The following is a 27,955-nucleotide window of genomic DNA, read 5'->3' as shown; positions in this document are numbered from 1 at the left end:
TTATATATATATATATATAATAACTACTATATATAGCGTGCATGTGTATATAGATCATGTAGAGTCTATGATATAGATATATAGATGTCAGAGTGATGTGAGTTAACCACCTTTTAATGACTCAATTAGCCAATGGTTATCTTAACATCCCGCTATCCATGACTAAACAAGAACAAATGTTGATAAGAGAGATAAACAAGAATGTCAATGTGAAAATGTGTGTGTGTGTTTTCATCACTGTTTTCAATTTTTAAATGTTGACATTATCTTATTTTTGCTTAAAATTTTTCTGGTACTTACAGGAAAAATTTATTACTTATAAGTACAAGTACTGAAAAATGTACTTGAGTATAAGTATTTAAGTGCAGGTTTCCATATGTACTTAAGTATAAGTGTCTAAGTACTATATTTGTATTTAAGTACGCACTTAAGTACAAATGTACTTAAGTACTCGTCATCACTGATGCATACTCATACTATGTATTTATAATGTGCAACATTCTAGGGGTGTGTAATTGCAAAATCCATAACTTCAAATTAGCCTCATGATGAATTTTTCCCCACGATGAATTTTCCGGACACCAAATTGATTGTCATGTTGCCGGGCCGCTTCATGTAATATGACTACAAATTGTTCACTAGTTTGTTTTTGTTAATTTTTGAGGCTGATGTCAAACATCATTGAAACTTTTTCTTTCAACTGCACATTTAATTTAGCTTGAGATATAAAGCAAACAATTATGTCCGATCTAAGGATCACCATTTTCATTTTTTCAATTTTTTTTGATAGACACATTGAAAGGCAAAGTAAATTAAATCTTTTACGGTGATGAAAGCATTTTTTAAAATATTATTTCATTTTAATCTTGTCCCAAAATCTTTTCAGCCATCACTTCATTTCAATAAAGAAAGTAACGATGAATCCAAGATAAAAATTCATTTTGACCATGGCACAACAACGTTATCATTTAAATATAAAAATGGAGTGATCGTTGCAGTTGATTCCCGGGCTACAGCCGGTCCATGGATTGCTTCACAGAATGTAAAAAAAGTGATTGAGATTAACCCTTATTTGCTGGGAACCATGGCGGGTGGTGCTGCTGACTGCTCCTTCTGGCAACGGTTCCTTGCTGAGAAGTGCAGGTGCTTTCGTTTCCATGTTAAAATATTTTTGTTTTATAGCAAAGTTTTTTTATTGCAAAATTGTGAGGAATTTATTACAATACAGAAATTAAATTAACTCATATTTGGGTAGGAAGTTAAGTAGAATATAGAACTAATTAACTGATTTGGGTAAAAAATTTCACTTGTTACTCATCATTTAAAGAAAAATGTATGGCTATATGTCAGTAACACTGTTAACTAAAGAGAATTATCGACTGTTGTCGGCTACTGAGTATGAAGATATCGACAAGAAGATGAGTTTTAGTTAGAATATTGTGTTTGGTTTTTGGTCAATGCATAAAACAGTCATGCCACACAAAATATTGATTCATAGAAACATATGAATAAGTTATTAACACGTCAAATTTTAACAACGTATTCAGAGTATTTTTAGGCCTGTGAATGGGCGGATTTGTGAATTTCAATATTTTAGATAACTAAAAGTTCATTTTAACAAGTTTTAAATCATTAATCAAAGAATAAATTTACTCTAATGAATCAACGAAATAAGCAGTTTATCTAACTTGAATCAATCAATTAAATGGGAGGTTGATCGACCTGAAGGGTTTTCAAGTCTATTATAATTGTGGATTTAAACAGGTCACATAATTGTTGTTTAGGCATTTATTGAATAATTTGGTTTCCCTTTGATGAACTTTAATAAATATAAATTTAGCTGAAAATATTTTAAATGTTTATACTGATTGCAGAAAATGTTTTCATTTGTTAAATTTTAAGACTAGAAGCATTAATTGTTTTGCATTCACACGCAGATTATATGAGTTAAGAAACAAAGAGCGGATATCAGTTGCAGCTGCTTCGAAACTCCTAGCAAATATTCTTTACGGTTATAAAGGAATGGGTCTATCTGTTGTCAGTATTCATATTTGTTCTTTCATTTTTCAAACTTTATATTATTTTGTTTATTATTTAAACCGACAAAGATGTATTTAATCACAAAATTTAATTATCAATGCTGAAGGAAAACCGTTTAAATAATAAAATTTGTGTAAAACGCCATTATCTTGCAAAAATATTTATATAGGTCTGTCTAAATTAGAAAGGCTCTAGAGGGCCACACACATTTGTATATCTATCTATATGTATATGTCAGTGAAGATGAAAGGGAGGGTATATAAAGCATGTGTGAGAGCAGCGATGATATATGGTGGTGAAACTTGGGTGTTGAGGAGAGAGGAGGAAAGTGTACTGCAGAGGGCTGAAAGAGCTATGGTGAGGATGATGTGTGGGGTTAAAGTGAAGGATAGGAGGAGTAGTACAGAGCTGATGTCAATGATGGGACTGAATGAGGACATTGTGACATTGATAAGGAGATCGAGATTGCGGTGGTATGGACATGTGTTGAGAAGGGATGAAAGGGTCGGGATTAGGCGAGCGTTGGAGTTCGAGGTTGAAGGAGTGGTAGGAAGGGGTCGTCCGCGGTTGGGATGGAGAGAGCAGGTGGAGAAGGACAGGGTGAAAGCGGGGTTGCGTGATACTGAGGCGAGTGACAGATGTGGATGGAGTCGAGGGGTATTTCGGTTTCATCATAGGTAGCCAAACGGCAACCCCCGATCTCGGGGAAAATGCCGTCTAAACGTGTGTTGTTGTTGTATATGTATATGTTTTATAATAATTTGGAAGTGTTTAGAAAGATCACATCAATGATGACTGACACCAATCAGTCAAACATCATTTAAAAGCGTTCGTAACAACTTTAATGTATCGTTAGTCACACATTTCGGCATTCAGTTTGATATTTTCTGATACACCTGCTGGAATAAACCTTTACAAGAAGATGTGGTTCATTGCAAAGAACAGTTCTTGAGCTTTATTCACATATATGACCAGATGCAAATTTGAAATAAAATAACCAACAGAACAGCATGTTTTTAAGTTACAAGTTTTTTTTTTATAAAAGCGTTTAAAACAAAATCCTTTAACACTGACATATTCTTAGGCATGTTTATATTCAAGTAAGATAATTTGTGTGTTTAAACATTGTCAAAATTTTAGCTATTATGATTAAATGTGTTTGGACAAGAAAATAGCATTAAAATGTCAAAAATTCAATTCTCCTCGTGAGAAGACCTGTGAAATTTTGCTTTTCAGTTCAATGCTTAAATTTAAAAAGTAAGAAGCACTAGAATCAAATTTTCTTTGAGATAAAACACAATTGCTCATGGGCTGCGTAAAATGGACTGGAAGCAGCACAGTTTGACCACATCAGATATTTTTCAATTAACGATGTTTGTACATTCTCTCTTCTAATAAAAGCAAATATTTGTAAATAATGATGCCCGCACAATCTTCCACTTTAATTTTCAGGGAACGATGATTGTTGGCTGGGATAAGAGGGTTAGTTTATTACTTTCCAATGAGTTGGCGAGTTATTCTAATATTGAAACATTGTGTAAAGGGACCAGGCTTGTACTATGTTGACAGCGATGGCACGAGGTTGAGCAGCGTGATGTTCAGTGTGGGTTCAGGTTCAACGTATGCGTATGGAGTGCTAGACAGCGGCTACAGATATGATTTGAGTGATGACGAAGCTTACGATTTGGGAAGAAGAGCCATCTATCATGCAACTTACCGTGATGCTTACAGTGGAGGCATTGTCAGCTGTTAGATTTACGTTTCATTCTATAAGCTTCATTTAAATAATTTTCATTGTTTCATTCGTTAAACTAGTATTTTTTTATTAATTTATTATTTATATAGTTAATGTTTAGATATTACAGGTTGAAGGTTTGGTTTTAAGTCTACAGCGTTCTTCTCTCTACTGATTATATGAAATAAAGTGAAATTTTATTGACTGTAACAGATGTAGAATTCGATCTAACATAAGAATGAATGAGTGGTTTGTCGAATTTGAAGGGCTTTTGTGTGAGATAAAATTTCACATGAACAAGGAATTGATTTGGGTTTGGAGATTACTTTTATAAATCGATTTCTCTGGTGTAAAATACTGTTACTCTGAAAAAATTCACCTTGTTACAATTTGGCATGCATAGGAATTTCAAACTGTGATATTTAATTAACTGTGTTGTTTATGTGAATTTCTGTTGGATGTACATACACCTGATTAAGCTTAAAAATATTGCTCGATAATCAGGAAATAAACTTAGTTTTTATAATAATGCGTGTTTTTAAATGAGTAGTGAGTAATGACGCGGATGGCCTGTTAAGATAGTGGAGTAGATATTCTAAGGATTAATCCATATTGATATGTATATTTTTTTCTTGTAAATAAATTCTTGACTGCATCTCACTCAACTACCAGCCAGTTAGTTAAGTTAATTTGACTGAAAATCAATCAATCCCAAATGTGGTCAAAAAGTATCCTGTTCAATTACAATCTAAGTACAGAGTCATTTCTTAGTTTTCATGCTTTTTTAACATTTTCAACCAATGTAAAAACAAGTTGATTATTTTGTCAAAATAAAAATATGCAAGTTTTATTGTTAAATAGTGTACCACATGAAAGAAAGTGGATGGGTAAAAATTTCTCAGGATGATGTCTCCGATCTTCATTACACGTATCTAAAAGAAAAAAACTGATGGTTTGAAAACATTAATAATTAAAACATTCTACTTAATATTATGTGGGTTGTGTTGGAAAATAATTTGTCAAACTTTCTTTTCAGATAATTTTGATGAAATGTTTTAAGATGTTACGTCTTATTGTCTTGTAACTGTTCAAAAATTTTTCTTAAATAAATTCGTTCATACTTTTCCAATTTTCAGATCAGATGAGTTTTTCAAATAAATGCTTGTTTGTTCTTTAAAACATTTTTTTATAGCAATTCAACATAAATCAACTTAATAAACTTGACGTCGTCCAAAACTTGACTGAATTAGGCATTTTTTTTAGTTGTGAAGAAATTTAAAAGATGATTGTAATATAGATACAATTTAAGCATTTTATTTTCTTGTGCTAGAAGTGCTACACAACATGTTAGAGGTTAGTAATAACTAGGAATGGGACGGATGCAAGAATTCCTTAGGATTCGCGATATCCAGATCGACATCAAATGGATGGATTCCTACGGATTTGGATCCAGGTTGCATGCATACTCGGAATTAAATATCCTTCAAGTTCCATACCAAAGCTCCATTCCTCTAGGAGAATCAATCACGTTGTTGGAAACAATTTAATTTTTTTCGAATTTAACTAAACTAAATTTAAACCAAGAAATATTATTTAGTTTAGTTTGACAAAATCGGCCCGCGACAAGTATATACAATTTTACTTTGTAATGTCTATCCGCTCATGACTATGAGAACAAAAGTTTCTTCCAATTTTCCAATGTTATTTGTTTTCTCAACGATTTGTTGTCGGCATGACAGCTACAATTTTCGAGTCGTAAATTATTCAAATCATTTACAAAATTAAAAACTGACAAGAATCTCCAATTTCGTAATAATTTTTGCTACTTAATCAGTGCTTGTCAATAACGTTGAACTCAAATGACGGGGCGGGTGGTCCATTTCAAACATAATTATCTCTTTCAAACTGCAAGAGTTGGTTCCAAACATTTCATACCCTGCCATTTCGCGCAAGCAGACCCTGCTGACAGTCGTTGAACATGCACGTTGATTTTGAAAGTGCGCCACGACTGGTACAACTTTTTGAGCAATGAATAATGTTGCGTTTTATCCTACCCATACCGTTGTATCACGTGATTAAAGAATGGAGATGTACGATTCAGGTATAGTTACAAATAATTGTTAAAACTGTTAAACGGTGTATCAATAATGGATTCCGATAGCTCAAAAGAAAAGAATATATATAACATGCTAATTACCCCTTAGATGCATTTTAACATCACCTCTTCGGTTTGACACCAACTATGTTATATGTTTGAATATTTTGAATTATATTTAAAATTGGTTATATTCAATCCTGTTTGAAAAAAAAATTTCACTTATTTTAAGGCTCTGAAGATGGCACTTTTGCAGAAACAGTGCTGCAACCTTTACAAAAATTTTGTCATTGAGTTTTTTATAAAAAAATATTATTTAACTTGAAATGGGCTACAATTTATAATATCTGCAACAATGAAAACCTTGTCCTCAATTAAATGTTTTGTTCTATGCTTGCGTTAACATAATCAGTGGATTTAGACTACTTTGACGTGGGGCTAAAATTTTGAAAATGTTTAAATTTTGACGGGGAGGGCCAAAATTTGTGGTAATGTTGCTGACGATCTTTTTTCATTTTTTGGTCGATTTTATACATAAAACGGTCTCTTCTAACTTCTATCAAAAACTGCCCCCCACCCTTAGATCCGTTACTGAACCTAATTAGCAAAAGTTTCTGATAAAAAATCAGATAAGGAACTAAATATGTTTTAGAAATCAATAAAAAAATTGTCTTCGACAATCACGGACGGATACGTTTAGTATACCAATCAATCAATCAATCAATCAATCAATCAATCAATCAATCAATCAATCAATCAATCAATCAATCAATTAGCTTATAAAGCGCTATTTCCGCGATGTTCAACAGCGCTACTCATTCATGCTTCTTTCTCCGTTGTCTTTCACGATCTTGGATCCTGTAGACCACGACGTTTATCCAGTTAATGACTTTGTACGAACCTTCCCAATTACTTACTAGTTTTGGGCATCTCCCTTTCCTGTGCCGTTGTTTGTATAACCACACCAGGTCATTGATTTGGAGACAAGCCCTAATTCCTTTCGAGTCATGCCGGGTTTTTGGTGGTTTATTTTCCTTTAGCTATAGGTAAACGTCGTGGCCCCTTGAAATTGATTTAATTTGACTAAAAGAAAAAGATACAGGATGACTACAAGGAGCCCCAAGCGACCCATCAAGTACAGCCGTTTTAAATTAAACTAAAGATTAAAAAATATATAATAATAAAATATAGTTATAGCTGTAAGAGAAATAAATTGCTTACACAAATTTCATATATATACAAAATATAAACATATACACCATGCATCCACGAACATCCCCAAACAATCACAAAGTGGCGGATCTAAAGAGAGCCAGCGCATGCATCTCTCGCTGTGAGCGGTATTTGTGTTAAAAGTCAGAAAAAGTCGTTTTGACGAAAAAAAAGTAGTATTTTTGAAAGAAAAATTGACATTAGAAGCCCATAAAAAGGTCGTAAGTTAAATTCTGGCCACATTACCTGAGAAGTTGGCCCCCCTTCAAAAAAATGGCCTGACCGGTAAAAATTAAAACATTTGGTAAACAAATTCTCAAACCCATTCCACCGGTCATCAACTAAATTTATTTGGAATACCCCCGGTCGTCAAATTTTTCTTGAAAATTTTAGCTCCCCCCTCGTCAAAGTTGTTTAGATCCGCCATATCCACCGTTATACAATTACATAAAATATATATTCATAGAACATCCAGTGGTGTGTAGTTATTAACTACAAATAGTTAACTACTAGTTAATAACTACTTGCTAGTAGTTAAGCTGTAGTTAATAACTATTTTTTTCAAAGTAGTTATTAACTAGTAGTTAACTATTTTTTTAGTAGTTAATAACTAAAGTAGTTAACTATTTTACATAACTACTTATAATAATAAGCTAATATTTGATCGCCCCTATTTGTGTGCATGCATCGTTGTGCTACTGTTGAAAACAGACATGGTCATCTAATATGCATTTGCTATCATATCACATGCTGGATAACAAATGGTTGTATACAACAATGAGCAAAACATATATAAAACATATATACAATATATCATATATATTTATATATATAACATATTGTATATGGACACATATAATAGACATTTTACATAATATACATACATATTATATACACCTATTGCATTATGTAATTGTCTGTGGGGCATACAAGGTTAAGACAACTTAATCATGGATGTCCATGACCTAATGCATCATTAATTCATCATATTAATTTGCAAAAATTAGTAATTTGGTATCGAAAGGTTGTAAACACCAGTTTCTTTTTAAATGGCAATGTTTGGAAAGTAGTTAACTACTAGTTAACTACTAGGTGGTAGTTAAAGAGTAGTTACTAACTACTGTTGTGCAAAGTAGTTGAAAAGTAGTTACTAACTAGATTTTTTCAAAGTAGTTAACTATAGTAGTTAACTACATTTTTTAAGTAGTTAGCACAACACTGAGAACATCTATAATTACATACCTACAAAATATCACACTCACACACCTTCAAATACAACCACTCAAAGCACATTACAATTATTATTAAACCTCTTAAATCACTAAATCAATTCAAAAGAAAAATAGAACCAAAACAACAACTTCAAAATTCGTTCTAAAGCATCAAAAATTATATTGAGTTATTAAGCATAAATATCAATTCTATACAAGATATGCTAAAACACTTTGTAGTATGTTAGACCTTTCATCACATATATCAAGCATATACAAATGCTCACACTCATACAGTGGCGGATCTGCACAACTTTAGCCGGAGCCTACAATTCGTAAGTTTTTAAAACACGTTGACTGGAGTGAATACAAAAGAAATGATTAAATTTTTTAACAACATTCGCATGAAATCCCTCACTCTTATCAATGTCTTAACCAATTTAACAAGTGCATGATCAATACATTCGTTGGCTAAATTATTCATGAAACAGATTCTTCGTAAAAAATGCCATACAAATAAAACAATAATGAACCTGTTTCCACGCAAAAATAAATTATTGGTAACATGGCTTTATCCTTATTAAACATGTAACTTTATCTACACTAAAACAAATAAATTAACAATAAATTTCAAATAAATTTAAAAATAATTAAATTATTTTTATTAATAAAAATAAATTATTGGTAACATGGCTTTATCCTTATAGTAATTAAGCATATAACTTTATCTACACTAAAACACAACTAAAATGTCATGGATTCTTGATTTTGACGGACAGGCATCCTTTATTACAGAAAGTCTTAATACATATCCTAAACACCCGGATCTGAATAAGCCTTTCTGCATTGATCTTTCCAAGGCTTTTTTCAAATGGTGGTGTTAAGATTTTGTGTACCTGTCGCTGGTTCAATCAAGCAAATTTTTCGCTCCTCTGGTTTGCTGTTCAATTTTATTTCTGTGTTGTCCTCGAACGCGTTTCACTTCATTAGGTGCTGTTCCTCCAGTGGCTATTTTTAATTCGGCTATTTGGCGATTTAATTTTTTATTCATTGTGGCTAAAATTTGTTCTACAGAATTCGGAAAGTCGAACTCATCAGGATCGTTACCTTTATTTATCAAAGCGTCTCTTAGGCGGCTTTTCAAATGTGCCTTCACTCCTTTTGAATCGAGATTTTGTTTTTGTAGTTCCTTTCTCAAAATAGTAGTACCGAGCTCTTCTAGTGCAGGCATCCTTTATCTATCAATCAATCAATCAATCAATCAATCAATCAATCAATCAATCAATCAATCAATCAATCAATCAATCAATCAATCAATCAATCAATCAATCAATCAATCAATCAATCATTCATTCATTCATTCATTCAATCAATCAATCAATCAATTAGTTTATAAAGCGCTATTTCCGCGATGTTCAACGGCGCTCCTCAATGAATTTTGTAGATGGGTCTTGAGATCTGTTCTGAACTTCGTAAGTAATGGAGAAGTTATCAGAGAAGGATGTAGAGAGCTTCAGCGCGAAGGGCCAGCAAAAGTAAATGCAGATTTAGCAAAAGAGTGTTTAACACAAGTTAAGAAGAAGTGAGAACAAGAAGACTATCGTAAACCGGGGCATTTAGGTTCAATTAATATATCTAATAAATAGCCTACTTAGAAAATAATTTAGATTGAGATTTATACATAAATGAGCAAATTTTAAAAATTATTCTATATTTTATAGGTAGCCAGTGCAAGAGAACAAGATATAGAGATATATGAGTAAATAAAGGGGCATGAGCAACTAGACGAGCTGCAGAGTTAAAAGCTTTATTTAAAGGATAGAGTGTAGAATCAGGTTGACTATAGCAGAGCAGTGGCTAATTTAGGGGGGACCGGGAAGGGCCATGCCCCCCCCCCGTTATCATCAGTTCAATTCAAGACAGCGTTAAATAAAAAAAAAAATTTGAGATCGACTCTTTTTAACAATAAAAAATAACGCTGATTTATCATATAAATTTGATACAAGTTAAACTGGTCACAACTGTCTCTCCGGCCTTACCCCAAGATCCGCCACTGAATGTATATGTATAATACATATACATTCAGTGGCGACTGAATGTATATGTATAATACATATATATTCAGTGGCGGATCTTGTACATTCAGTACTGTATTTTAATAGCGCTCTGAAATTCCCCTGATTGTTATCAGATTTGAGATCTAATGCACCGTCATCTCGGTGTCCACGCAAAGCAAAATTTTGTCTTTCACAAAGTTTAATAGTTTCAATAATAGTGTTAAGCAATTTTCTGTTTTGCTCTATTTTTGTGGAGAGAGCGGAGTTTGATAACTCTAAAACATTAGTTTTATTTTTAATCAAACTCAGAAACATTTCTGATTTTTCTGTAGCCTCTCCATGAAAAGATGTCGCTTGATGACAGCGACATTGATCTAAAGCTGATTTATAACGATTTCAAGGTGATATAACAAATACTCCGACTGAGCCACATGATGGATGTCGATTAGCATAAAGTACACAAAACTTACAGAATGCTCCTTTTTCAAATCAGAATAAGACAGCCAGGAAAATTCTTGAAACCAATAGAATATAAAAAACCGTTTTCTTTTAGCTTCCAACACAAATGAAAATTTATAATTCTCGTCAGGTTTCCATGGATTTTTCAAAAGATCATATCTTAAATTATTTGAAATGCTTGGGATTTTTGCAGTTGCATATTGTCCAATATCTAAAGGTATTGTTTTCTTTGAAAAACTCTAACATGAATTACCAGTTTTGTCTGAAACATCAGTCATGTCATCGTTTAAATTTAATGAAAGGCCTTTTTCCAAGACATCAGATTCTATAATGGAAAAAAAACGTTGAGATTAAATTTTTTAATTTTCCTACCAGGCCTGAATAGTTAAATACTACAAACTTAATTCAAGTCTAGTCGGGCAATGACTGGTACGCATTAACCCTGACCCAAAAAATGTTTTTATTATTCAGCTTATTGCTAATTTTTTTAATTGAAAATACAAAATTATTTCATATGCAATTATTGAAATATCTAGGTATTACCATTAACGGCCTCAACTGTATTGAGATCATCGCACTGCTTCTGTTTTTTTGCCGGAGTCGGTTGAAAAAAGTTTAAAATACTACTTTTTTAAAAAACATTTTTTTTTAATTTTAAAACGAATTCAAATGCAAACTGATTTTATGAAACACAAAAAATAATATAAGACGCGCCAAATCGTAAATGTAATAAAATGTGAACTGCGAACAAAACATAAAATTATGAAAAGTCTAAATAAGTAAAGAATATAATATTTTTTTATTTACTTTTTGTTGATATTTGTTTTCAATAAATGTCATTTAAGAAAACATGAATTATTTTTATTTTGTGTCACAAAACACTAATTAAGTTTAAAATATGAATTATATTCTAAAATAAACTTGTATAAAATTTATATAATAAATCAGCGTTATTTTTCATTGTTAAAGAGTCGATCTCAAAATTTTTTTTAATTATTTAACAATGTCTTGAATTGAACTGATGATAACGGGGGGCCATGCCCCCCCCCCCCCCTAAATCCGCCACTGTAAAGAACTGAAATTATGAAAACTTGACGAATTTTCACTTTGACAACATTTTTCATATTAACTATTAGTATCAGTGGCGTAACCAGAAATTTGCCGCAGGGGGGCTTAAATTTGTTTAACAAAATGATGACTTTTTTCTTACCACACACAATTGTCAATAAATGATGCCAATAAAAAGACTGGTTTTGCGTAAAATTCAACTTCAGTATTATTATATATTTATTACTATTATTATATGTAATTGGCGTGGAGGGGCTGAATTACATTTCGGTACAAATTTATATAGAGGATTTCTTTCAATTTTGTCATAACTCTAGCAGAACATTCCAGTGTGAGGGCTTCAGTCCTATAGCTCTTCCTTGCTTTCACTTCTGATTACTAATAATTTTATTCATAAGAATCAAGGAAGGTATAGCGACCTATAGAAAAGTTTTCTACTTGTATTTCCCTTCCTTAACGTATTATATCTGTTATAAACTTTACTACGAGTAACAGCAGCAATGACGTCACACACCCATTACTATATTACATTTGGTACATATTCTTATTCTGTATCATCCGGCTGATACACTCATTCATTCATTTAAACAAACAAAAAAACGGCTGAAGCCGGAAGTTACAGACTAACATAAAATATTGAAGTCATCATACCCCAGTGAGCATGAAATGATATTGAATTTTGAGTTGACATACATCCATGTTTATATGTGCAATGCGTACGCACGCGCAAGTAAATATAAAAAACTACCAGATAGGTCACCACTTTAAAACAGTGGTTATTATTTCTATTCGTCGAGGTTTATCAATCAATCTTCGTTTAGCGTCTAGAGATCCAGTTCCCCGAGGTAGGACGTTGTTTTCTTTGCCATCAATTTTTTGTGCCAAATTAGACGATCAGTTGTATCTATTTCATTTAAATTTAGAGCTTTCATGTCTTGCTCGATTGTTTGCGACCAGGACTTCTTTGGACGGCCTTTGGGACGTGTGCCAGGTACTTCAACATCTGCAAGAGAAGTTATGGCACTGTTTCCACTTCGTTTGATATGACCAAACCACCGCAGACGGTGTTGCCAGCATTCGCCCTTTATATCATCTAAACCAGCACGACGCAGGATTTCGGTAGTTTTGACGTGGTCCTTTAGACTAATTCGTTGCATCCATCGGAGCATTTTCATGTCGGTTCGTTGAAGTTGTTGTTCCAGTTTGGCTGTCATTGGCCATGTTTCTGCACCATATAACAAGACCGGACGCATAACAGATTTATAAAGTCTTGATCGTAGTGGTAGTGGGATGTTACGCCGCATCAATATAGAGGCAAGAAGATGCCATTTATTCCATGCTGCACGTATGCGTGCCCGAACGGCAGCTTCAGCTGATCCAGTACAATCCAGAACAACCCATAGATATTGAAATGATGTGAATTTCTCTACCTTAATGGCTTCAAAAACATTGCTATTTCGAATTAGTTGTTGAGGATTGATGCAAGCAGGACAAACAAAAGTGGAAACTTTATACAAAGTACCAATTATTTTTGAACAACGTTTGTGACACCACTGGTTACACTGCTGACACTTGATTGAATTGTTACCTACACCAGCTTTACAAACTGAACAGGGCCATTGTCCAGTAGCTGTGGATTGGATGGGTTCACCAGTGTTCATTGTTTTGGTTATCTGATGTTGACAAAAGTAGCGCTCAGACAATCTACCATTGCTTTGTTGATTTTAAGAAAGCATTTGATTCTGTCTGGCATGAAGGTTTGTCGGCAACATTAGAAAGTATGGGAACATCAGAAAAGCTTTATGAAGAATCTAAAATGTCGGTAATAATAGGTACAGAACTTGGGGATTGAATAGAGGCAGACATTTGAATCAGAGAGGGCGATCCAATATAACAAATACTATTCATAGCATTGTTAGAAAGAGCAATGGAAAAAATTGAAAATTTGGAATTGAGTGGAATTGACATAGGAAGGAGAATTGTCAAAGATCTCAGGTTTGCAGATGATATAGATCTTCTAACTTCCAGTGAAAAAGGTCTACAGAAACTAATTGAACTAACACATGTTGGTGGAAAAGATCACGGCTTGCATTTCAACAAAGACGAAACGAATGTGATGATTACGGGGAAAAGGCAGAAACAATGGGGAATTTCAGATAAAATCAGAAAAACTCGAACAAGTAGACCAGTTTGTGTATCTTGGCAGTCTTATAACCTGAGACAACAACTGCACAAAAAAAATTGACAGAAGGATAGCAATAGCCCATGGAATGTTCGCATCATTGAAGGAAATAATGAAAAGTGGAAATATATCTATAAAAACAAATTTGAGAATGATAGAATCTTACGTTTTTTCGAGCTTGCTCTATGCATGTAAGACATGGACAATAAAGAAATGAAACAAAGACAGACTGGAAGCCTTTGAGAAGAAGTGTCACCGAAATTTGTTGGGAATCAGTTGGAGGCAGAAAGTAAAGAACGAAACCATCAGAAATCAACTTGGAAGACAGAAAAGTGTATATGACAAAGTCGGAGAAAGAAAATAGGAATTTTTTTGAACACGTTTGTAGAATGAGGGAAGACAGATTGATTAAAACGGTACCAATGAGAAAAAGAGATTGGAAGAAAAAAGTTGGTAGACCTGCAAAGAAATGGATGGACGACATTACTGAATGGACTGGTGTTGGTATTCTGAATTCAATAGAACTGGCCAAAGATAGAAATGTTTTTCTTAGAAAGAAAAAAGAAATGTAAAAGCATGCTCAGATGTACACCATCGGCCTCGACGGTCCCCTGATGGACAAAGGAGAATCATTGATTGATTTACCATATTGCTTTAAATGTGACAACACACGAGGTCGAGGTACATACGCATTTTGAATTTACACACAAGAACCGCAATATCGCGTCAGTTTTTTTGGCAATAGTATCCAAACCAGGTCATTACGCAAGAATAACGCGATGCATGGCACCCCTACCGTCGAAACTAACTAATTGATACACGTGTTCAAACAAAAATTTATGAAATGGTAAAATGGTCACGATATAAATAAAACTCTAGTTTCTTTTATTAAATCATAAACTCGTGTATTTCAAATTGGTTGATTCATGAAATAACAGTGTATAACATTGTTCACAGTTCATTGTTTCCTTTTGGAGGAACACTGCGAAAGACTCCTGCTTCTCTCATACGAACATAATCTTTATCTTGATCATAGGTTCTAAAAGTAAAACAAATAAGCTATATTTATAATGTTGACTGATTTGGATAACTAATTTCATTATTTTATGACATAAAAAAGAAAAGCTTGTCAATATCGTTCGAATGAACCGTAACCTGAGTCGAACAAATTTGAATTTAAACCGCTCACATAGCCTGAAGGTAAAATGCAAAAGTATCAGCGTTCTGCATGGCAGTGATCGAGCTCTAATTGAAAAGGATTATAGGTTAACAGTAAAACAGTGTACAATGCACCGCATTCATTTTCACGCATTCACCTATTCAGCTCGCGTTGTATTGGAAATCTAAGAAAGAAGTGGGTTGAGAAAAATAACCATATTGATGAAAAAAAAGTCAACAAAGATCCTAATTTTGAATTGATATACATACAGTGAAGTAAAATGGATCGGTCTGGTGAAAAACTTGGTGAAAATTTCTTAGATGATGCTAAGCATTCATTTATTAAATAGTATAAAAATAGATTGTTTGATCAATAAGATGACAGAAACAATAACGTTAATGAGGCCACTGAGATTGAAACTTAATTTCTAATGCCAATATTGTTGATTGCCAGAGCATAGGAACCATAATTTAGGAATATTTTAAAATAACGCAAACGCAGGACAGAGTTGTCAACACTTGAAAGTATCTAATGAATGAACCAACAGCAATAAAAAAGTGTTGTGAATTGCAATAAGATGCAGGCGTCTGACATCAAATAATTATTCCAAATAAACTTTGATATTGAATTTTCCTATACTGAAATATCATGAAGTATGCTTAAAATTTAAACCACGTGACCTTTAACTTATTAAAATATTTATTGACACTTGAAGTTGTTTCTCCTTAGATAATGATTTGAGATGAGTTAATAAATCACAATGATTGAAGCTAGGTAAAATTTCCTATTTTCATCACCAATACAGCTTCGGGTGAAGTTAGCCGATTGCATTTGGTTTGCATTATATATGCACATTGCACAAGTATGCCATATCGAAAAAATTGAAGTTCAAAGTGATAACAAATTTTAATTTTGTCATAAGTTTATGATAGATCCACTTGAAAAAGCGAAAATTTATAATTGATTATCTGCTTGAGAAAGCGAAAATTTATAATATAATAAAGGAACATAAGCGCAAAAATCTCTAAACATAAATTTGGTAAACTTGTATTCATATATATTTTTTCTTTAGTAAACATTAGTACAACTAGTCCTCACTCATTTATTTCTAAATTTTTGTTATCGAATATCGCCACCTCTTTATTTTTAATCAAATGAAGCTCCTCATATTTAATTTTATTTGAAAATAGGGAAGAGCTGTACTTAATTTTAAATCAAACCAAATCGAGGAGTGGTATATTGGCTAACTTCACCTAACGTCTTATGATCTTTTATTTTTTGCAGTTATTTTTTTTACTGTTCTTTAAACAAGATCGTTCTGTGGTTGTTTACTGATTTTAAATGTTTTTTGTGGTCACTTTCACCCATTCAGTGAAATAAAAAAATAATTGTAGACAAGAATCCAAAAATAAAAAATACAACGTACTTGTAAAATTGTTCAAATCTCTTTTTTCGAGCTTCCCCAACAAAAATTTTCACAGATGAAGTTGTCAAAATAGCTAGACCAGCCAGCAAGACAGCATGTTTAATTGTTCGCTGTTTGAGAAATCCTCTCAAAACTGGTTTTTCAATAGCAGACATATCTGATGGTAAATTGAAAAATAAAATAAATTTATTAACCTTTAATATCGTTAGTATTAGATCTAACAAGTTACTGTTAAATATGTTAATTTTTTAAAGGCTTTATTGTCAAAATAATTAAAAAAAAGACAAAATAACTGAATTGCAACATTCAGTTATTTTGTCTTTAAAAATGGCTGAAGTGAAGTGTGAAATTTTGGCCAGATGTTCAGTGCATCTCTTATGAAAGCTCATAAAATAATAAATTGGAAATAATAAATCTGCTGTTCGTGATATTAAGTCTTAAATGTAAATATAAAGTTTCAAACTTTAATTTCTGTCAATGCTTCTCTAAGGATGTGAAAGTTAAAATGTACAAGATTGAAAATGAAAAATTTAAATTAGGTTGACTTCTAAGCAATTGTTATTTTCCTAATTGACGGTAATTTGGGTTTTTTATCAAATTTGCTTGCAAACTTTAATTCTTACTCTTTTGTTTCCTCAAGATTTTAGTTAGGAGTAATGATTTATTTTAATTTGAACATAAGAAATTTTAAAATTGAACGGATGACCAAGGAAGGCCCAGATCACTAAAAACAAAACTATTTATTGTACAAGGCTCAAACTTTGCATACTAAAACAAAACTTTTCAATTCAATTCATTTATTTTAGAGTTATAAAGTATGTATATAAGATGGCTGGTGATCTGGTCTGATTTTTCTTTGGTTACTTTATGTATTATACAAGACTCTTATGTACAAAATTTAAGCCTTGTACAATAAATGAAATAGGCACACAAAATAAACAATTTTACAGATTTTCTTTATAAATAAAATTAGGTTATTGTTAAATTTTTTCAAAATGTTAAAACCATTGGTTCATGAAATTGCAAAAGTTGTTTACAAACTATAATGGTTCATTAAAAGACAATAACTCTAGCAATCTGAAAAAAAATTGGGATTTTCAACAGGGATTATATGGATTGGTTACTTTTTGGTAGTTGAATCTGTTGGTTAATCTTGAAAAGTAGTCGAATAAAATAATTGATTAATTTTCCATTCTTCTATACCTACGGCTTCAATGTGTGAATACAAAATTTGGCGTTCTTATCACAAAATATTGTCAATTTAACAAAAAAAACAATCAATTTAGAAAACGTGTCGACTTATTGAAATATTCTAATCCAAAAAATATTCATACAGCGACTGATAGGAAATAATTGGATGTTCAACAGTATTGAATAAATTAAAGTGGAAAACTAGTCAGACGTTAAAAAAAATTATATCATAATAAATATAATAAAAATGATAATTATTATAAAATTAACAGTGGAAATAATAATAATTAAAACGAATTTAATTAATTATTTCAACGTTTTTAAAGGTAAAGCATTGTTAACTTTTAATTAACGTTATTAGATGTCCATATTTCCTTAGTTAGTCATAATTAAAACACTTAAAACAATGTTTTTGTTTTGCTAATTTGAAATTTTGGATAAACATAATCCTGGCTAACCTTTTTTTTTTGAATAGACGTTGAATTTTACAAAAAATTTGTATATATTATCATTATGCATGGCCGTTATCAGTTTTTAGTTAGTACTTGAATTAAAACATAACACTCAACATGATTATTTAATTTGAAGAAGCATTTGCCTCGTTAAGTTCCCTATGTTCATTCTAACTGACCTAAAACAGAATTTGAGAGTTTCCTGCACAAGTTATAATGAATGTGTAATATCATTGCTTTCAGTAATGGTAACAAGAAGCAATACAGGTACTAAGTGGCTTGAGTTTCCTTATGAAGATTACAGTACTCAAGTGCAAACCATGTAGTAAAATAGAGCAAAAAGTTCTATGATTCAAATGATGTGTCAGCAAAAAATGTGGAGCACACCATTGAACTTTAAACTGGAATTGCCCTATTGTATCTTTACCATTATATAAGTTATTGGAAGCAAAAGAAGCAATGATTTTTTGTGTCCATTATAATTGATGCAAATGAAATTAGGCTGGAGCATAAAAGTACAACGGGTTGACCCAATTACTTTCAGTTCAACGTTTATGACATGTATGATTTCAATTTCTGTGTAATTTAATGGAGCGCACTAGTAAAAATAATTATAATGACATTCCTCAGAGGATTGTACTCATTAAATGCTTTGTTGAACAAATAGCTTTTTAACTCTCTTCTTCTTTTTCTGAAACAATTTGCTTTAATCTTGTTGTAAGATCATTCCATACCTTGGGCAGAGCAACCTGCATTCATCTGTCACCCAGTTTTGTCCTTGTCCTAGGAATTACCATCATTTCTGACGAAACCAAACGAGAAAAACCTCCTTCAGATATTCTGGGCCACCGCCATTTACGCAACTATGAGCCACCACGGCTGTTTATTATGGTTATTAGATGTTTATCATGTTTATTAGCGGTTGGTCACTAATAAAAGTATTAATTGTCAGTGGTGATATGCAGCCCACTAACAAGAGTAATTAATAGCTATCGGTCAAGAGATGCATCACACTAACGTGAGCACTGACCATTACCAAATTACTTGAAAAACTAAATAAATGGTTTTTCCTATTAAAAATTAAAACGGATTTATAAATTTTTAACGTTTTTAGTTTTTACAAACAAAAGTGAAAAACGTCTGACTGATTTTCCATGCCGATGCTGATTGATGCAGTGTAGTTGAACATTTTCTATAGAATAATTATGGGTATCTGTATGTGTATCAGTATCTGATCACTTTATTTATTTATTAGTATCAGAATCAGAGTCAACGCGGATTTAACATTTAAAACGAAAAAATAAATATCCCAGAAATCAAAAATAGAAAAAGGGATTCAGATGAAAATAGTGAATAATATACGCTAACAAACTTTAAAAATTAAACTTAAGTTAGTTAACCAGTTTTAAAAAAAGCACTGCGACCTTGAGGAATTGCAAAAAACCAAAACTACACTCCCAACATACACCCCACGACGGGAACAGTAGTCGCAAACTTTAACAAAAAACGTAAAATAAAGTATGGAAGACTAAACACTTTAAAACAAATTGACCAAAATAAAATTTTTTCACAAAAATATATGTGGTTAAAACCATATTTGCAAAATAAATAAAATAGATTAATAATTAAAACTAAACTATAAATTAATTTTAAAACAAAGATTAACTTAAAATTCTAAACCTCTTTTCTTGAATCTGATTTACCCAAGTTATTAATAATTTAACATTACGTCCTAACCATATATCCATGGTCCTAACTCTATTACTTCTTGGAGTACCTCTATGTTTCTTAAGTTTAATGTTACTAAGTTGGAATTAATTTGTTTTATTAAGTCTAAAAATTCTATTATTCAATTCTAATACTTTTTCTTCAGAACAGTGTTTAACTATTTTTTAATTCTCTGCGTAGTTTAGATTTTATTATTGACTCAGCTATTTCTTTATCCTTTCAAATTAATGATGTTGTTAAAACTTGTAATTTTCATTTGCGAACAATTAATAAAACTTTTACCTTTTCTTGATGAACTTACTTTTCAATGATTTGTTTCTTCGCTGATCTTATCTAGAATTGATTATTGTAATTCACTCTATTTTGGGCTTCCTGGTTCTATTTTAAACCCTTTAATAACTAAAGCCTTCAATTCTGTTACTCTCTTGGTTTCTTGTTTTTCTCTGTTTACTCACATTTCTCCCTTTACATTAGGCTAATCTTTAAGCTAAGCACTTTGACATTCAAATCTCAATCAAACGATTTTTAAAATATTTTTTGATCTTTTATCTAAACCTAAACGCTCTGGTTTACTATTTTCTCATTCTCACTATTTCCTAATATATGTTATATACTCGCATGCCAAATCTGCTTTTACTTAATCTCTTCCATTTGTATGGAATTCTCTACTTGTTGCTATTATTTCTTTTAAATCACTTTCATTATTTTGTTCTGGTATCAAAACTTATCACTAGAGAGAAGGATATCATTTCGTATTTTGAGTAAAAAAGTTTCAGTACTGTAAGCAGGTCTGAAACAGATAACAAGGAGTTAGAGATACAGGTAGCAAGGAGTTAAAGTTTAAATAAAATGATAATTGATTATAAACTACTTTTTTTTATTATTTTAGAGACGAAAGTAATACTAGTAACAGGTCTATAGTTAAATAAAGAGGAAAGATCTAAAGATGAGTTTTTAAGAATAAGAATAACAATAGAATTCTTATAAGAAGTAGGAAATTTAGAGGTAGAAAGAAATAAATTAACTAATTTGAGAATGATACGATAAAATATTGAAGAAATTCTTTTAGTAAATTAGAAAGAAGTAGATCTAGAGAACAAGTTGTAGATGACATAGAATTAATAATTTTAGTAAGTTCTAGAAGATTTATAGAGTAAATACATAAAAAGATTTAGTAGTAAGTTAAATAAAGTTATACAATAGGAATGTAGTGATAAAATTAATTCAAAACTACGCAGCTTAACTGTGCTCGGTACACACGTCAAACTTTTTGCTCAGTCTCTTTAAAATTTCAGGATGAATCTGAATTTGCACAAGCCAGTTTTGTGGACTGTACAGTTCGACTGAATGGCCTACACACCATCAATTTTAACCGCGCAAACCGAAACCGGTTTGGTTTGCACAGTTGTAGGAGGCTTTAATCTGCCATGTATGTTTATGCCTGAGAATTATCAAGTCAATGTCGATTATGTGATTTTGTCGTTTTTATGTAATTTTCAGTCGTTGACGTAATTGTTCTTTAAAATACAATTGCAAAAAAGTAAATAATTTTACGATGCATATTTTTGCAGATTTTTTATTCAGTAAAACAGTACGTACTTTATTTCACGCCTTGGTAACTTGTCAATGTAGCTGCAGTTAAAATACTAGGATCACTATGGTTGAAGCATGTTGAACCATGTTGTTAGGGGCACTTTGAACCACTTTGACAACACAATACTTTATGGTTGTGCTGATTTTACAATAAAATTATTCACTTTTAGTTTCTTTAAAATTGTATTTTTTAAAAAGCAAAAGAATAAATAAAGTCAACGACTCGTAACCAGCAAAATCACATATATGTTATTATATATTTATTATATAAATCCTAAATCTAAAAGTGTCTTTGTTTTTGAAGCGGGATCTATTACAATGATTCGGGATTCTTTAAAATTGTATTTTTTAAAAAGCAAAAGAATAAATAAAGTCAACGACTCGTAACCAGCAAAATCACATATATGTTATTATATATTTATTATATAAATCCTAAATCTAAAAGTGTATTTGTTTTTGAAGCGGGATCTATTACAATGGTAAGAAATCGATCGCGAAAAACAGATAAAAGTAGCACTTTTTCAGATATCATTCTGGTTGCTTCAATTAATGGTGTTATTGTTTCACAAGAACGTGGTCAATTGATCACTTTGGCTGTTGCAATTAATGCATTAGGAAACAGTACATTACAACCATTACAAAGATCATTTTGTTAGAGGTGGATAACCGGGCTGTCTTGGACTAGCTCACCTCTCTGGGTGAATTACAGAAGTTAATTTTATGTTTTAAAACATCATGTCAAACATGCACATTCTTCCGTTGAGAATCCAACCCTGTTGCTACTTGACAATCATGAGTCACATGTATCTATATCTGTGTTGGACTACGGAAAAAAGATGCTAAAAAGATGTTTTCCTACACATTACAGGCACAAACTCCAACCGCCCAAGCGATCGGTATTCGGGCTATTCAAGGAAATTAACGATTAGCGCCAGATGCCTGGAGGAAGAACAATCCGGGTCGATCAATGACAATGACAAATGAAAAAGACTTTTCTACAATTTCCGGGATATTATGATATTCCGGAAATTGTATTAAAACCATTCTTTTTCTTTATATTAATAAATACATATTTATTTGTTTACAATTCAGCTATTCTAGCATTGTTGTTTTTATTTATATAGCGACCAGCATAAATCCATTTGCACACCGGAGATAATCAGGCCATTCAAAATAGTGGACCGCAAAATTGTAAAAAGACTTTTTCACAAGCTGCAACTCCGGTTGATACACGCTCGGAATTCAGGGTTGTCGGTCGATGTATACCCTCTCAACCGTGATATTTTTCAAGATTATGAATATGCGCCATCATACACTACAGATATACTGGAACAGAAATTATTGTTATTTCAAACCATTCTTATTCTTTATATAGATAAATTGCACACCGGAGATAATCAGGCCATTTAAAATAGCGGACCGCGAAATTCAAGCAAAGAAAATCGAAAAAAAGGCAAGACTCAAAAGACTCAACTCTGTCTTCACACCAGTGAAGACAGAGTTGGAAGCTCGTCAACGGGCTCGTGAATTAAAAACCAGAAAAAAGATTTTAATTGACCACAATCAGCTGAAATCAAGAAAGACAGCTAAATTGTTGCAGAAGCAGAAGAAAAGTAACACTAATTTTCCGACAATCACGACTGACGACAAAATACCTTGTCATCTCTGTGGCATACTAGTTAACGTACATCCATTTGAAGACTGGAGAGAATTTCCGTCCTGCGAAAAATGATTCCATGAACGTTGCTGCCCAGAGGACTCTGTTTTGTGTTTTTTAGTTTTTCTAAAGTTAAAAAATAAATTTGACTTTAACAACATTTTAAAATTTGAAGATATTTAACTAAAAAAATAAAATTCCTTAGCAACGGGAATTATTAAAGATTGGTACTGTGTTTGGTAAAAGATGCCCCGTGGACGGGGTAGGTTGAACCGCATGACAGGCTTGCAAACATGTCTTTCTAGTTTCTATTTTCAAAAAAACAGGACAGAATTGAATATATTTTTTGTGATACGCAGTAGACATATTTTTATATAATAATGATCTATTTTAAAACGTTTTAAAATAATAATATAAATTTAATGAGTTAAACACTAAAAATTGGTTTAATATACCCAGGTCTCCTCAACATGCTATTTAAATGTTTTTAATAGTTTTATTCGTTGAATTTTTATGTATGCTACTTTTTTTCTTTATTTTTATTTTGTAATAATTTGTATTTTGCACTTCATAATTGTTTGTTTGGCAAATTGTGGGTTGAGCCTAGTTGAATCTTTAGAAATTCGAATATATAATGATGGGTTGAAACTGCGACTCATATGTATTTGTGATATATAATCTATATAATCATATAAGCTTATAATTTTTTAGCGTCACAAAAAGCTTTCTGTATGTACCGACAGTTTTTCCTACACTTACATCATCAATCCTCAGAAGTACCATAGTAAGTCTGAGACACTAGATGACCCTAGATAAACAAAAAGGTAAATATTTTTTCTGTTTGTTTATACTGTTGCTCGGTGCATGTGTTATGTGACTTACTTATCGAGAGATAGCCCTATGATCTCCACGCGCCCATTAAGACAGGCAATCCATAGCGGAACGCAACCTAACTGGCTGGGGGCTGCCCAACTAAAGGTGAGCAGTAGCCGTCTAACGAAATACGATGACCTCTCCCGTTGTCGAAGACCACTGTCACTCGTTTTTCTTACGCCAACCGGTCGAGCTCTTCCCGTGTAGTGCCATTATACTGCGGTGATGCAGGTGTATCCTCTCCAGTTTGTAGTTACATAGCTGCTTAGGCAGGTCGATATGGAGAGTCAAAGTTTTTCTTCTCCTATGCGAGCTACCATTCAGGGTTTAAACCCACGCCAATTCGAGCATTTTGTAGGTTTCAGGATCTTATTCTCACCACCATTTTCGGCGTAAACAACTTTTGAAGCCATAAGAAAATTAACTTTGTGAATAATCAGAAATGGGAGCAGAGTTATGTTGTAATAAGTTTCTTTTATATTTTTTAATACTGTCTTTGGTATCGAACCATCACTAATGTTTTCTTTGTTGTTTGTTGTTCAATAATGAATTAGCGATTAGACGTTTGATCTGGACGCTTATGTGATGGTGTATTGAAAATTTAGTAATTTTGTTTTTATAAATTGAAAGTTTAGCGGGTTTTGTCAAAATTTCAACATGGTCTACAAATGAGGATTGAAATGTTTGTTCAATTCAATTCTAAATTAAATTCAGCCTACTTCTTCTATGTGCTTTTGTTTTCCTTTCAAGTCTTCCTGCTTTCATGTGTGTGTAATCGTAAGTAATCTTAAATCGTAATCGTAAATGTAATATATTAAATTAAGCTATTTATATCATTTGGTTTTAATAATTTATATAATAATAATTTATATAATTTAATATTATTTTCAGTCAGTTAATTGTTTTATTTTTCAAAAAATGCAAATGTGCATGAGCATGGCTTAGCCTTTTCTATCAGAAGAGTTGTTAGAATTGCTTTTATTTAGTTGATACTAGACTAGAAGCACTAGACTGACTTAGACTCTAAGTCTTAGAGTTTTGAGTTGCTATTGTAATTGTAATTAATAATTATATATAGTCAAGCCATTAGTTAGATTAAACTTAAAATGTTTCATGGCATATAAGCACTGTTAAATAAAAATGATGATTAAAAATTGTTGTGTTTTATTTAATGCTATGCACAAAATCAAAATGCCCAAAGAATGCTATGTTCCATGGTCAGGTACATACTGGATAGGATGTTAGGGTTAGGGTTAGGGTTAACCCCTTCACTATCCACATTATGTACTGTGCATCAGGCACTACAAATCTTAGTTCAAAAGTATTTTACGCTATGTAGTATGAATCAAACTTGCAAATTTAAAATGGTTGTATTCCATGGTTGCATTTTCTTTGATAATTTAATTGTGTATGTTATGCTTGAGACACTGAGACAGTAGATTTTAATGATTGCATTTCGGGTGTTGGATTGGAAGAATTTATCTTTTGTAATATAATTTTGTATCGGTCTTGGCACATCATAAATCAGCAGATTTTATTAGTTGTGTTCTGTGCACTCAAAGTTTTTTCATTCGTGTAATTATATGCAATTATATGCTTGGTTGGCACACTGGGAACCATTAGATGGAAAATGTTTGTTTTCCCTGTTCTTAAACTGAATATATGTCATTTGGGTTATACCTGGCTGGACTGGAAACAGTGCATTGCAAACACTTGCATATTTGCTTTGTTGTATAGATCTCAGAGGTAATGAATATTCATCATTATGAAATTAATGTGTGCACAATTTGAGCGATTACACTACGCAAAACATTCTATAAAATATTTTAATATTTTTATTTTAAAAAACATTTTCAAGTTTTACTACAATTGCTTTAGTAGCCGACTTCGATAAGAGTTTTTTCCACTGCAAACAAATTTACATTGCGTTTGGCGAGTTAAGTAGCTTAATATTATATGTTCTGGGCAATGCTCTATGCTCATCTAAAATTACATTGGTTTTTATGATATATGTAGAATGGTTTTATGATTTTTAACAATTTTTTAGCTTATTTGCATTTGGAATTAAAATTTGATTGGACATTGGAGGAGTATTTGTATTTTACTCATTAAAAAGTTAACACATAAGCAGAAAATGTTATTATTGTTATGTTGGAGGAATAATTTATATCAGATTCCTACTGAAAGTAATTGTTTGCCTTCTCGCTTCTGTACCTGAATGATGCATTAAATAATTGGCAGTGGTAAATTTATTAGGCACATCATGTTGCTTATTTGAATGTGAAAATCTACTAGGCATGTTTATGATTGTTTATTTTTGCGTTATAATTCATATTTATGAACATTAGAAATTTAATTGAAGAAATATTTTTTAAATTTTTCTTAAAATCCAACAAATGTTTTTTTTATGTTATCTACAACATGTTATAAAAGTTAATGCCTCGTTCAATTACACTGACAATAAATTAATATTTTGATAGAATAACTACAATGCTAGTGAAGACGTCCTCATCATCTCACTACCATGATGCTGAAAACCATTGTGCTAACTCGTCAAAATCCATTGAACCCTTACTGAAGATTAAAATAAGTAGACTAAAAGATGGCTCAAGGTCAGTTTCTCTCAACAACAACAATAGTGACAACAACAACAATATTAATAATGATGAACAAACAAGCAACAATTTGGAAAAGAGGAGAAGCACAGTTTTGAACCAGGGTTGTGATTCTTCCTCTTGCAAAACAAATGAAACAAACGAGTTCTGTTGCAGAATTGCTGCAAATGAAAATACAATTGATGATAGTGAAGAAACGGAAAAAGAAGAATTAGACGATGGTGATGATGATGATGCTGTCAATTTTGTTTCATTGAGTTTAGTCAACAACAACATTTCACACAGTAAGAAAAATTGTTTTTTGAAAAAAAAGTCTCCTGTGAAGCCAAAAATAAAAGTAAAGAATTTGAAAAAGTTTTCACTGAACAGAGTTTCCATGTTTGCTAACAAAAATGCCAGCAAATCTTTTAAGGATCTTGGCAGTAAGCCTTTTAAATTGTTGAGTAGCAAATCAGTTGGCACAATGACTGACGTTAATTTACTGGGACCCTGCCAACCAGGCACTTTTATAAAAATGCCCGGATTCATCTGGACTGACTCAGCACAGAATGGTTAGCCTCTTTTTTTGAAGCATTTCAGACTTTTACTTTTTTGCTTCTCCTTTTCCCTATTTAATATCACTCATTAGGTTTATATATCAACTGTGAAATTTGAAGCTCAAATGTTGAAACATTTTGAATATTTCGAGAATTTTAATTTATTTTGAGCATTAGGCTATTAAAATGTATCTTTTCACCTTATCACAATGCGTTGTGATTGGTAATGCTTTACAAAGCATGCCAATGTTTTGCTTATGGTGGTGTTCTGGCACAGTGCATGACATCATATCATTAATATATTTCATCCATCGTGATGAGTGCTGGATATATGGTACTGAATGATTGTTAGGCCTCTGTGGTGCTGTGAATTAAATGAATGTTGTGTCCCATGTTTTAAGTTGGATGCAGCATTGTGAAGGTCACTTAAAGTAAATCATTTATTTCGAGTCTTTGCCACAGTTACTCTGGGAAATAAATATGTTTGCTTAAACTTGTTTAGCAAAATATCTACTGAATCCAGTCCAGTGACAAATAACCTGCTATCTTTCTTTGGAAAATAAAACCTGAACAGTGATTGTTACTGAGATCAGATAAATGTTTAAGAATATTTTGATACAAATAATGTCACATCATCCAACAGACCAACACAGATCATTCATGTTT

At 32.0% G+C, this 27,955-nt stretch overlaps 5 protein-coding genes across 5 annotated transcripts; 3 read left to right on the top strand and 2 right to left on the bottom strand.

Annotated features, from left to right (window-relative positions):
• Nucleotides 1–829: 829 nt before the first annotated feature.
• On the top strand, nucleotides 830–4,725 carry HELRODRAFT_83371 (hypothetical protein; the record flags this gene model as incomplete). The annotated part of the gene is made up of 5 exons (XM_009023421.1): nucleotides 830–1,143; nucleotides 1,938–2,037; nucleotides 3,493–3,522; nucleotides 3,584–3,788; nucleotides 4,637–4,725. 5 exons carry the CDS (start codon nucleotides 830–832, stop codon nucleotides 4,723–4,725), a joined length of 738 nt encoding a protein of 245 aa, XP_009021669.1.
• Nucleotides 4,726–9,200: 4,475 nt separating this feature from the next.
• Nucleotides 9,201–9,524, bottom strand: HELRODRAFT_176077 (hypothetical protein; the record flags this gene model as incomplete). The annotated part of the gene is made up of 1 exon (XM_009023420.1): nucleotides 9,201–9,524. One exon carries the CDS (start codon nucleotides 9,522–9,524, stop codon nucleotides 9,201–9,203), a length of 324 nt encoding a protein of 107 aa, XP_009021668.1.
• Nucleotides 9,525–15,010: 5,486 nt separating this feature from the next.
• Nucleotides 15,011–16,799, bottom strand: HELRODRAFT_83384 (hypothetical protein; the record flags this gene model as incomplete). The annotated part of the gene is made up of 2 exons (XM_009023419.1): nucleotides 15,011–15,098; nucleotides 16,645–16,799. The coding sequence occupies 2 exons, from the start codon at nucleotides 16,797–16,799 to the stop codon at nucleotides 15,011–15,013; spliced, it is 243 nt and encodes an 80-aa protein (XP_009021667.1).
• A 5,285-nt stretch (nucleotides 16,800–22,084) lies between these two features.
• Nucleotides 22,085–23,340, top strand: HELRODRAFT_176076 (hypothetical protein; the record flags this gene model as incomplete). Its single annotated transcript, XM_009023418.1, has 2 exons — nucleotides 22,085–22,087; nucleotides 22,984–23,340. The coding sequence occupies 2 exons, from the start codon at nucleotides 22,085–22,087 to the stop codon at nucleotides 23,338–23,340; spliced, it is 360 nt and encodes a 119-aa protein (XP_009021666.1).
• Nucleotides 23,341–25,329: 1,989 nt separating this feature from the next.
• HELRODRAFT_176075 (hypothetical protein) lies at nucleotides 25,330–27,309 on the top strand (the record flags this gene model as incomplete). The annotated part of the gene is made up of 3 exons (XM_009023417.1): nucleotides 25,330–25,360; nucleotides 26,636–26,750; nucleotides 26,817–27,309. 3 exons carry the CDS (start codon nucleotides 25,330–25,332, stop codon nucleotides 27,307–27,309), a joined length of 639 nt encoding a protein of 212 aa, XP_009021665.1.
• Between the last annotated feature and the right edge of the window lie 646 nt (nucleotides 27,310–27,955).

This window comes from Helobdella robusta (assembly GCF_000326865.2).
Source record: "Helobdella robusta unplaced genomic scaffold HELROscaffold_36, whole genome shotgun sequence".
Lineage (NCBI taxonomy): Eukaryota > Metazoa > Annelida > Clitellata > Rhynchobdellida > Glossiphoniidae > Helobdella > Helobdella robusta.
The sequence above is the reverse complement of the archived record's forward strand: the minus strand, read 5'-3'. Positions and strand labels throughout refer to the sequence as shown.